The following is an 11699-nucleotide window of genomic DNA, read 5'->3' as shown; positions in this document are numbered from 1 at the left end:
ACCTTCTCCGGCCAACAAGCATCACTCGGGGTCTTTGAATTGGTACAAAGTTTACTAGGTCATACAACGTGGCTCACAAAAGCAATGGGGAATTCCAATGAGGGCACTGTTTGTTGGTTTCGTTCCTTTTACCCAAATGGAGACAAGACATTTTCCCACAGAACTGCCCACCTCCCCCCACCCCCAAGACAGACAGAAGGCAAGACTGTCACAACGTGGCTCTGACCAGTTCCACGGACACACGATTCAGTGGCACGGACACATCTCGATGGGAACCTCAGGACGCCAGACAGCAGTGGGGGCTGGGACGGGAGGAAGCCACTAAGATGCCCCTGGGAGGAGGAGTCCCGGCAGTGTCTGCTGGTGATAATACATTTCACACGGGGGATGGGTCCCCAAGGACGGGCTGCGGAGGCCCCTAAGGCCTGTCAGATGGCGTGACTTTTCATCTTGGGCCAATAAATAACTCTGTCGGACGAATGCAGAAACTGGAAATGGGCGCCACTACACTTCACACGTGGGGAGCGGACGACCAGGTTGAAATCGGATCATGCAGAGTGGCAGGGCAGGCGAGGAGGGGCTGGAGTGGGGAGAGATTATCAACAGCACACGCTCTATTTTGTACCCTACGTTATGCGCCGGTAGTTGGCTTGCGGCCCCTCCCGCTGCGGCGGAGGTGGGCTCTGGCGCCGGCGGCTCCCGGCCCAGCTCGCTGGGAGGGACGGGGGTGGCCGCCCGAAGAGAGACGTGCTGGAGGGGCAGCAGGCCGGGGGGCCAGTACCCTTAGCTGCTCGTCTCTTCCCGGAGCCGGACGCCCACTGCCGTGATGAGGGCAGCCCCCTTGCCGCTACCGTCTTCGGACAGGAGGAATGACACGTTACATTTTGGGGACAGTTCCTTCACGGTTTGGTACATGATTCCGGAGAAGCTGAGAAAGAACAACACACGGAGGGGGAGGGTAAGTGGAGAAGACGCTGGGTCCGTGCGAGGACGCCGCAGGACCCTAATGACAGGGGACAAGCAAGACGGGAGGGGCTTCTTGGGAAGGGTTGCGGGGACACCGGATCTGCCGCCGATTCTACGACCCCAGTTTTCAGCATGGAGAAACAGCTGAGATTCCAAATAGATGTGACTGGACGGCTTATCAGGACAAGGGCAGGAATAACGCACAGACACACTCATCCCCCAAGCCCGAGGCGTCTGGGGGACCAGATACCGAGAAGGGTACCAGGGCCTGGCCCCCTGAGATCCCCAGCCCATCACCAGCCATGGCCCAACACCTGGCCTCCGAGGCCAAGAGCGGCAGGCCCCCGGTGAGAGAGAATCTCTCAGTGACAGGTGACTCTAGGTTCCCACACCATGTGCTGACGGGGGACACAGGGCCAGGCTGACGCAGCTCAGGGCAATGGAGGTGACACCACCTGCCCGCTGTGGCACCCCTGCCAGGGCCTGCCCCACACCTTCTATGCTACCTTCCAGTCCTGCCCGTGGCCATCAGGCCCTGAGGACGAGGACACCTGGCAGCTGAGCACTTGAGCATACCTTCCAAATGATGGTGCGGGGATTAGATAAGCGTGTATGGCTCCAAAACCTAGCTCTGAGCCACGGCAGTGTGCTGCCCCAGGTGACGAAGAGGACAGCTACGGAGGTGGGGGACAGGTGCAGATGCAGCAGGGCAGTTGGCTCCCTCTGCAGCCATGGCCGTGAGGTAAGCAGCGAATGCCTACGCTGATGTGGGTGAGGCTGCTTTTAAGGAGAGTGACATTATGGCCCAGTTTACCAGGGATGGTCCCAGTGTAATTATTAGTGCAGTCTCTTCACTGGCAAAACCACCCCAGTTTAGACAATAAGTAATAGGGTCACTCTATTCATAAGGGCTAAGCTTTGGGATATGTGGCCGATCAAAGGGCAGGTGGGGCCGAATATCCTCCTTCAGCACAGAGTGTCAGACCCTTGACCATAAGGAGCCCACTCCCCATCCCTCTTCCTACCTTGCAAGCCTCTTGAGAAACTGATTTAGCAGGTGAACAAGACAAGGTGTCCTCCTCCCTCCGTCCTTCACTCCCTCTCCCCACTTACCAGACACAGCCTCCTGGCCGGGCTGCAGCTACCCAGGCGGATGGGTAAGGCCACAGTCGCCCTTCCCTCAGACTCTGCCTGACCTAAGGGGGCCCCAGGAGGAATGCGGAGAGGGACATCTACGCCACTGGTGTGAGCTGAACCAAGTGAAGCCACTCCTCTCCAAGGATCTCAGTTAAACTTCGAAGCAGCTCATCACCTGGTCCCAGAGAAGGCCCAGGCCCTAAACGCACAGCCTTCGGGTCAGCTGGGTCCTGGTGAGGAATTCTGGTGCAATTCACATCCTGCTGTCCCATAACCCATCAAGGGACCTCAGCAGCCCAGGACGCCCTGCCCACCCAAGCGGAAGCCCCACTCACTGCGGATGAAGCTTGTAGAGTGTTCCATCCACGCCCACAGTCACGTTGAGGTGGTCCAGCCCTCTGTTCTCGCGGATCTTGTCCACCACGGCGGCCATGCCCGCACCGCACAGCTGTGCAGCCCTCTTGGACACCACCCCGCACACGGTCTTGACCAGGATGCTATCGTCACAGGTGCTGTTCAGGCCCAGCTGCTGCAGGATGGCCCGCACCTGGAGCAGCGCTAACCGGTCACTGCGGTGGACAAAAGCCAGAAGGCTGGATGAAGCGGGGCCCTGCAGAGCAGCCTGGGAGCCGACGCCGGGGGACCAGCCCCAAACCACCGTACTTACCACGAGTAGGGTTGTGGGGGCTTCCTGCCTCCAAATCAACATTTATTTGTATTAATTTATTTCTTTTTAAAGACGTTATTTTTTTTCAAGTAACCTCTACACCCAGCCTGGGGCTCGAACCCACAACCCTGAGATCAGGAGCTGCGTGCTGAGCCAGCCAGGCACCCCAGCTTTTACGACCATTCTAAAAACAAGGTGGCTTTTGCTTTGGCAGAGCACCCTGCACCTCCTCTCACAGCTCACCAAGGAAGAGGGCAAAGGCCTTTGCCCAGGGAGGAAGCAATCACCGCACACAAGAAAATGGGAGGAAGGCAAAGCCACTTGCCGTGGGGCACACTTCCTGGGTGACCAAACAGCCCGATCCCAGGCTGCCTTTCAGATGAGTGCAGGTGGGACTAGACCTGTGGCTCTTGGCTCTAGTGGACTCAGCGCTCTTTAACACAGGTATCCGTGATGCACCTTTATCCTGAAATGGAGTCCATACACCTGACTTCCAAATATACATAATGCTCCAACTTTAATAAAGCATGAAGAAAAGGAAAATCTTTTATAATAAAATTATATGATTTCAGTATGTAGCTGCTCAGGGCCTACTACTCCAGAGGGTTAGAAACACCCTCACAGGGGTGCCTGGGTGGCTCAGTCATTAAGCGTCTGCCTTCGGCTCAGGTCATGATCCCAGAGTCCTGGGATCGAGTCCCGCATCGGGCTCCCTGCTCCACGGGAAGCCTGCTTCTCCCTCTCCCACTCCCCCTGCTTGTGTTCCCTCTCTCGCTGTGTCTCTCTCTGTCAAATAAATAAATAAAATCTTTAAAAAAAAAAAGAAAGAAACACCCTCACAAATGACAACGTCCCGTGAGGTGCCTCCCCGCCCATCACGACCTCCCCTGGCCACACAGACCTCTAACAGACCTGCAGGGACGCCCCTCATCACTCACCTCTCAATCTGGGAAAGATATTTGGTCTGAAAGATGCCCCGGGTCTTCAGTGTCTCAGAGATCTGCCCTCGGAAGAGGAACCCCTTCTTGGTGAAGTCGATCAAGATGTTGCGGACGATCTCACCCAGGTACATACCGCTAATCATCTTCTCAAACCTGAACCAAGAGCAGGGGCTGGTGAAGCCATGTGAAGCTTTTGGTCTCCCAGTAGCCCCGCAGAGGCATCACCAGCCTGCACACCCAGCCCTGTGCCCCTCAGCAGAGGCAGCGGGAGGCCAGGAAGGGCTAAGGGATCCTCAACCCTCCCCAGGACCAGAACCGAAATCACCAGCACTCACATCTAACTGCTGGGCCATCTCCCTCCTGCCACTGCCCGGCTCTCAGCTCAAAACTCTCCTCCAAGAGGCCTGTCCTTCTCCCCGCGACCGAGTTCTATCTGCCTGTCTCAGGCTCCCATACACCCTCCCTTCCCCGTCACAAGGCCCACAGGCATGCTGCCTCTCCAGCAGAAGCCTGGAGAGACTGGAACCAGTGTCCTGCTCAGCTTTGAGGCCCAGGGTCTGCACAGCCCAGCGCTAGGCTCTCAGTCAAATGCTCAATAAATATCTGCATAATAAGCAAACAACCGGTCTGAGTCTTAAAGGGACAAGAAGACAAGGAGGGCAAAATTCCCACTAGATTTCTGGAAGGTTTTGAAAAAGCCCAGGGTGCTGGTCAAGCCCCCAGCACAGGGAGGAAGCCACCCAGGCTGGAGGGTTCGGGCGGCTGCTGTGCTCTGGAGGGCAACCTGTTCTGGGCCTTCTGACTCCTGCCCTCGCCATGCTCAAGTCCCAGCGTCCCCAGGCTGGGAAGAGTCCACTGGACACTCCAGAGGATGTCAGGCGCGCCACAGAAAAAACCCATGAGACTGCACTATTATTATCAGTCCTCATCCAGTCCCTCTCACACCGTGAAGGACACCAGCTGAGTGCGGTGCTGAAGAGGCTCTAACCCCCTCCACCACCTGCTACCTCCCTGCCAACCAAGGGGGTCTACGGTAGGCAATAGGAGCTAGAATTGAGTGACACTGATCTTCGCTATGTCATTTTATGATTATCATCTATTTACGGTAATACTGGTTTCCCCTTTTTTCTCCCTTGTTAAATTTAAGTGAAAAATAGAAGCTGACTTAAAGAAAACCATTAAGTAAATAACAGCGCAGGTGTCTCTAGAAAAGGCAAAAATCTTGAGGGCGGCTGGGAAACAAGTCTTATTTGGGAGGTGCCATCCCCCCCACTGCTTCTTCCTGCTCCTGGGGACATGGCTCGGACAAACCCATCCCGGCAATGGCAGAGGATGACCTGCGTCCTGGGAGCCCGAGACAAGGAGTCCTCGGTCTGTCTGCAGGGAGGACAGACACTGCCATCTCAGGCAGAATGTCTGGGACCCAGGCTCTCACCAGCCATGAGGCGGTGCAGGAGGCTGGGGAACGACGAAGAGAAGCCCCCACTGGCCACATCCTAATTCACCGTGCCCTTTGACAACTGCAGGTCAAGTGCACTTTACTTCCACCAAACAACAAAAACCTGCTGACCAAAGGCTTCTATTAGTCTGATGGGGAAGAAGTACAGAGCACTGGAGACCAGAATGTTCCAGAATGAACACGGTCACTGCGGGAAGTGGTGTGGCCGCTGCCACCCTGTCCTCTGGGCAGACTCCCGGCAGAGGAGCACCTGGCCAGGACATCAACCTGGCCCACGCGTACCATCCTCCTGGCTCTCTGCTCTCCTTGAACCAAAAGCAAAGGTCAGGAGGGAATCTGAGGGGCTAGTCTCTAAGCCTCTGTCCAGACTCCACTCCTACTAGAAACTTCTTCTGCTTTAACAGGCAGAACACAGCCTTCCACCCTCACCGTCCTGGCTCCCGCATGTGTCCTCCTCCACCAAGCAGTTACCTTTGCTTCCCAGCGTTTAGAGAATATTCATCCACCAGTCTGTCATAGATTGTTCTGATATCATCTAGACACCCGTTGTCCCCAAAGGCACCCCACTCCATGTTGATGCACATGCGCCCGTCATTCCCCTCCAGCATCTCGACATTCTTCATTTCTTCCATGTAGCAGGCATTGCTGCCGGTCCCTGCAACACACGACGAGGGCAATGAACGGCCGAGCCATGGGGCCTGGGGTTGCGGGGAGGGCCTGGGGCCGGGGACTCCACAGAGAGGGGGTACATTTCTGAGATGAATAAAGCAACAGCTTTGCTTTCCTACTGTTTCCCAGGAAAACCTCGAAACAGAAAAGGAGAGTCAGAGTTAAACTACCCAGAGAGCACCTGATTCACTTACTTTATACCAGGATGTCAATATCGAGAGCCTCGAGTGTGTACCTGCCCAGGCAGGGCTCTGTTTATTTTTATAGAAGACGGTCTGACAACAAAGAGATATGTCTTCAATGGCAAAAGTTTAGGCAATATTCAGATTGGAGGGATATTTCTCTCTCTCTCTCTCTACACACACACACACACACACACACACACACACACGTATATACACAACTGTACACACACACACGTATCTATAAAATACTACATTGGGGGGTCGTCTACCATCACACCATGGATGTCCACTTATCTTTACGGATCAAACATGGTCATGGACTATGCCGGCCCAGTCCACTCTCCCATGTGTTTCAGAATGAAGCCCACAGCTAGTTCAGGGAAGGCCCGTGTCCCCAGCATGTCAGTGGCGCCTTTCCAAAGGTGATGGTGCCTCGTCATTTTGATGTCACAGCCCTCTTTGAAAACCTGATGATTCTCCTTGGATGTACACACTGCACACGCACAGTCTGACATACAGTTCCCAGAGGCTCAGGAGCCTGGGCTCTCCATCCCTGAACTGCCCAGGCTGTGACCCCGCAGGGACTGGGGTGGAACCACCAACGGTTTGCTGTTCTCGTCCCTGAGGAGCTGAGTACAGAAACTGAGAGGAAGTGTATAAAACGTTCACAGCAGTTTCTGTCGCCATGACATCCAAGCCCATGGTCGTCGGCCTTGTCTCAGTGAGTGGACTAGAAAATGTAAAACCAACCAACTAACCAACCAAGGAATACTTCGCCCAGATATTTTAATCTGCACCCCAGTCACCTGGGGAGCTTATTAAGATGCAGATTCTGATTTGGAAGATCGGGGGTGGGGCCTGAGACTCTGCATTTCTAACACGCTGGTTACACTCCGCGTAACCAGGCCCCAGAGCACCACCCGCTCAGCCTCCGTGGGATGCAGGCAGACTTTCAGCCCCCTTGGGGGACACAAGGCAATCCCCACTGGCCTGACCAAAAGGTCTTGTTTTCGTTCCCTTTAAAGAAACTTCCATAGAATTCACAGACGCTTCTCCCTGGGTCCACTGGATTGTTTGGGGTTTTTGTTTTCTCAGCTCCCTTTCACCCCAAAGTGTGAAACTGAGAGAAGAGGAGCCCCAGAAATGGCCAGGGGTGCACAGAAAGCCAAAACATAGAAACCATACTTTTTGCCAATGGGTACTGGGACCAAAGAGATGGATGGATGGAAGAAGGAGAAAGTGGGTGTGAGTGCAGCCGGGGCTGGGACAGTGTCCGCCCCACTCGCTCACTCTTCACCTGGTGCCAGGTGCCAGGAACGGCTCAATCAGGCGGCCCTGAACTGGGCAGGAAGGCCAGACCCAGCCCCGCAGTGGGGAATGTGCTTTGTCACTCTGGATTTGCATGTCACACCTAAGCCCATTCATAAGCAGAGGTGCAGGGGCTGGGTGGGGACAGAAAGCTTTGCAAAAGAAAGGAAGAAACAAAACAGCCCCTGAGTCAAGCCCCAAAAACCTTACACTTGCAGCTGCTCCCCAGTTTTCAGAATTTCCTCAGGAGCCAAAAATGGCTTCACAAATGAAAAGGTCTCCCGAGCACCAGGAAGGCCGCCTTCAGGGGCCTTATCCCCATCTCCCAGACACTTAGCAAAGAGTCTGCCCAGCAGGGCTACCAGCCCTCCTCATCCAGGTAGAGCCTGCAGAGGTTGGCCACGAAACAGGGCCTTCTCCCAGCATCCTGACACCAGGAGCAGGCTCAGTGGGACAAATGGTCTTCTCACAGCCCGAATTGATGTGCTTCAGGAATGACGTGCTCTCAAGTCCAGACCCCTCATGTGTCTGGACCATAAGGGAACCTGCAGAGCCAACCTCTCTGCGACCCACTGAAGTGGCTGGGATTGCTCAGAGACTGTGGCTGCCAGAGGCAAAATGGTGCCCAAGACTAGTCTCTGGCCCTTGCCCACAGTCAGCGGAGAAGAAGAGCTCTGTTGCCTTCCCAATCACAGGCTCCCACCCCTCAACACCTGCCTGGTGGCCCTCCCTATAAGCCCAGTAGTTGCCCTGATGGCCAAGCCGGCCCCAGGTACTCCCACCGTGTCCACCCAAGCCATGTGAGCCATCTGGAGCCTCATCCAGGACAGCTCCGTTTTGACAAGCTGGTCACGAGCCTTGGGGTGAGTGTTGGGGAGCAGAAAGTCCCCTGACAGCTCTGCAACCTCGGTCCAAACTCTGGAGGCAGTAAGGGGACAATAGGGACAGATACAGTGTCCCTCACAGAGGACTGAGCTGCCGGCTCATGGCCCCACAGAACAGGAAAATGCCAAAGAGACACACGTTCCAGGACACCCACCTACGATGAGTCCAACCTCGCAGGTAGGCTCCTCGTAAGCACAGGTCATCATGGTGCCCACCGTGTCATTTACCACAGCCACCACGTCCAGGTCAAATTCCTTGGGGAAGAAAGGGACACAGCTTTAGGGGAGGGACAGCGCTGCCTGATGCCTCATCTGAAATAGTTTCCTTACCAGCCGTTAAAAAGGTAGTAAAATATTCCTTCACTGACTAACCACCTACTATTAATGATGTATCTGACACTGGAGATCTAAAGAAAGGAAGCATTCTACCCATTTCACAGATGATGCCGAGTACCAGAGAGGCAGCCTGGAGGGAACTGTTGAATGGAGAAAAGACAAGGGACTGTGGCCAAATAGCTCTCTCTCTGAGGAGTTCAGAGTGTTACAGTCTTCCAGAAGGCAAAACGGAACTACCAAACCCACTCCTCAGAATCTGTCCTTCTGAAATAGCCATGCAGGTACACAAAGATACCTACTGCATGCATGGTTTGCAGGGACCAGAAAGAGAAACAACCCAAATATAGATCAAAAGGGGCGATGTAAGACACGGGTTCGTACGTGTGTTTGGTCTCTGCACAGAACGTAGGTTGGAAGAATGCTAACATGAAGAGTGGGGACATGGGCAAAAGTAGGTCAGCGGGTTTCTTTCCAACGGGATGTAAGTTGTCTCGCATACTCCGCCGAGTGCAACCAATCCCTCTTTCAAAAACCCATTCACGTCAGCCTTCCCCACTGCCTGTGTATTTGGCTGCTCTTCTGAACTAGAGGCATTTGAACTTTTTTTTTTTTTTAACTAATTCCCTCATTGATAAGTCAAGTAAAATCTTTAGAATTTTCCATTTTATATTTTGTCAATGTCCTCCAGCCAAACACCACCAGAAACACACCTGTAGTCAAACAGAGCTGGTAACAGGGACTGGGTGCCACATGGGCGACATACCTTGTGGGGCATCTCGGAACGGGTTAGAAAGCACCCCCTCCAGGATTTGAGCCTGGGTTGGGGGTTTCGGGGGCGCTCAGAGTGGGGCTTGCTCTGGCCTGGAGGCTGTCCAGAAGCAGGGCAATCCTGAGTGTGTGCTGAGTGCTGACGGGAGTACAGACTTGGCTCCTTCGTGTCTAATTCCATCAGTTGCGGAGTGACACTGCATGTTCAATAGGGGGCCACCAAGGCTGACAGCGCCAGGCCATGCCTAGCTGCCGGGAGCTGCTTTTCTCTTTTTCAAGCTGTCAGGGAGTCCTGATTTTACCTTACTTAAACCATCCTTTAACAACACAAAACTGTTCACCTCCGTTTTACTGCTGACGGTGTAGGGAACCCTCTTACCCAGGTCACGCACGCTTCTGTATTGTTTGAATTCTTTACGACCCAGCAAGGACAATTTTTATAACCCCCCAAACAGTGAAGATTTTTAAAAACATCCTTTTAATAGTTACCTCTCTCCTTTTTATTGCTTCCCTTAGTAATGTTGCTACATCGTGCCCCACGCAGTCGGTTGCCTTAAAACCCTTTGTCCAGGTGATCAAGATTCCCTGAAAGAGCAAAGGCACCAGGAGAGTCCTGTGTAATCAACCCTTCTGGTGAGAATATAACATTTCACCCTCTCCTTCCTGAGTAAGTATCTGCTGAGAATTTACAGGGAGACTAGGTTAGAGCATCTGAGGCTCAAAGCAATAACAGAGAAGGAGCCCTCCACGGGCCCGCCCCCTCCTAACCGTTCCCCACGGCAGTCTGGTCCATAATGCCCATTTCACAGATGGAGAAACTGAGGCATAGGAGGATAATGGTGGGGCCCCTGGTATAACCAACTAGTTCCCCTAAAGAACAGTCTGCCAACAACATAAATGGAGAAATGCAAATTTTTAGTAACACTGTTACTGCCTAAAGTGAACTTTTGGTTTGAATGAAGTTGAGCATTTGCTGGGGGTGTACTCAACTACGATGAATACAGGTGACGGTGTAAGTGAACTCCTTAAACAATGCAGACCTTTAAAAACTGCAAAACGCAAGTTTATATGGCTCTAACTGCTGAGATATAAAAGGGCTTAAGAGGAAAAAGCCCCAAGTCAGCCCAGTGAGTTGATTAACTGGCTTCCAGAAGCAGGTGGCCCGACCTAGCCTCCTTAGTGCTGCCCATCATTTGCCTTAAATCCCAAGGTTCCGCGTGATTTGATGCTACTCCGGGGCCCCTCCCCGGCCACACCCCCACCCGTGACACAAGGAGGCACTCGTGACTCCTCCAGCATGACAGGCTCCATCTCGCCTCTATGACTCTGCACAATCAGCTCCCTCTGCCGGGGTACCCCCTACCCCACCTGCCACCAATAGCCCTCAGCCCAGTGCTGAGCTGCGGGTGTGAGGCTGGGATCCTCCATTAGACTGTCGGCCTCCTGAGGACAGGAACTGTCACCTTCTGCTCTGTACCCTGCACTTAAGTACTTGGCAGGTGCTTGAGCTCTGACCCTGGACCCTGTTTCATTCCACTTATTGAACATTTATTAAGTATCTCCTCTGATAAAACTCTGTGCTAGGGCATGGTGGGGGGGGTGGGGGAACACAGGCCCTTGCTCAAGGAGCACCGGACATAGCAGAGAAGAAAGACACAATCACTAATAATTACGAAAAAAGTGCTATACCATTTAAAGGAAGAGGGAACACTGAGGAGGGTGAGATACTTTTGCCCAGGGAATGAGGAGGCTTCCAGGAAGAGGTGGGTGCATCAAGTGATAAAAAACGAATTGAGAAGGGTCTTAAGACGAACTGGAGGGCATGACATAAAGCCTGGGTCAACCCACTGTGACGTGTGAGCCGTTTCCTACATCGAGGGGCCAAGTGAGGCCGGAGGAAGCCCCAAGGCCAGCCCTGCCCCGTGCCTAGAAGAAAGAGACTTACCGCATCCAGGCTCGTCTGCTTGCAGGGGAATGAGAACGTGAAGCCCAGAGGCATTTTGGGGCCTTTGATCCCCATGTAGTCCAGGAAGTCAGAGATGCAGGAGACTATGTGGTCAAATAGCTGTAGGAGAAAAGAAGGGATTACCCGTGCTCTCTGGCTTCCTGCTTCAGTGCACGCGTACAAGTGCACGATTCCACGCATACACACACACACACACGCACCAACACATGCCGGGCAAGTACCCCCCCACACCCCGGGAACTCTGCAGCCCCCCGAGCATCGGAAGCCCAGCATTGCTTAAGGTGCCCGATGCTTTCAGGCCACAAGGACACGACGGCAGAGCTGCGTGCACCCCGTGGCAGGTTTGGGGGGACCATCGATGCCACTGGACATGTGACACACATGTGCCATCATGGTAGAAAAGCCAAACTGTC

At 53.8% G+C, this 11699-nt stretch overlaps 1 protein-coding gene across 2 annotated transcripts in view; it reads right to left on the bottom strand.

Moving 5' to 3' along the window:
- Positions 1 to 34: 34 nt before the first annotated feature.
- HK1 (hexokinase 1) overlaps positions 35 to 11699 on the bottom strand; it is a 63292-nt gene continuing 51627 nt past the window's right edge. For both annotated transcript variants that reach the window (XM_021700191.1, XM_044916049.1), the window contains 7 exons: positions 11266 to 11385; positions 9810 to 9905; positions 8372 to 8471; positions 5642 to 5825; positions 3709 to 3864; positions 2439 to 2672; positions 35 to 928 (listed from right to left, as the gene is read on the bottom strand). In XM_021700191.1, coding sequence (XP_021555866.1) covers positions 784 to 928; positions 2439 to 2672; positions 3709 to 3864; positions 5642 to 5825; positions 8372 to 8471; positions 9810 to 9905; positions 11266 to 11385 — 1035 coding nt within the window. In that variant the 3' untranslated portion in view covers positions 35 to 783. The remainder of the gene's footprint in view (positions 929 to 2438; positions 2673 to 3708; positions 3865 to 5641; positions 5826 to 8371; positions 8472 to 9809; positions 9906 to 11265; positions 11386 to 11699) is intronic.

Source organism: Neomonachus schauinslandi, chromosome 6, assembly GCF_002201575.2.
Source record: "Neomonachus schauinslandi chromosome 6, ASM220157v2, whole genome shotgun sequence".
NCBI classification, from domain to species: Eukaryota; Metazoa; Chordata; class Mammalia; order Carnivora; family Phocidae; genus Neomonachus; species Neomonachus schauinslandi.
This window is presented reverse-complemented; position numbering and strand designations above follow the sequence as displayed.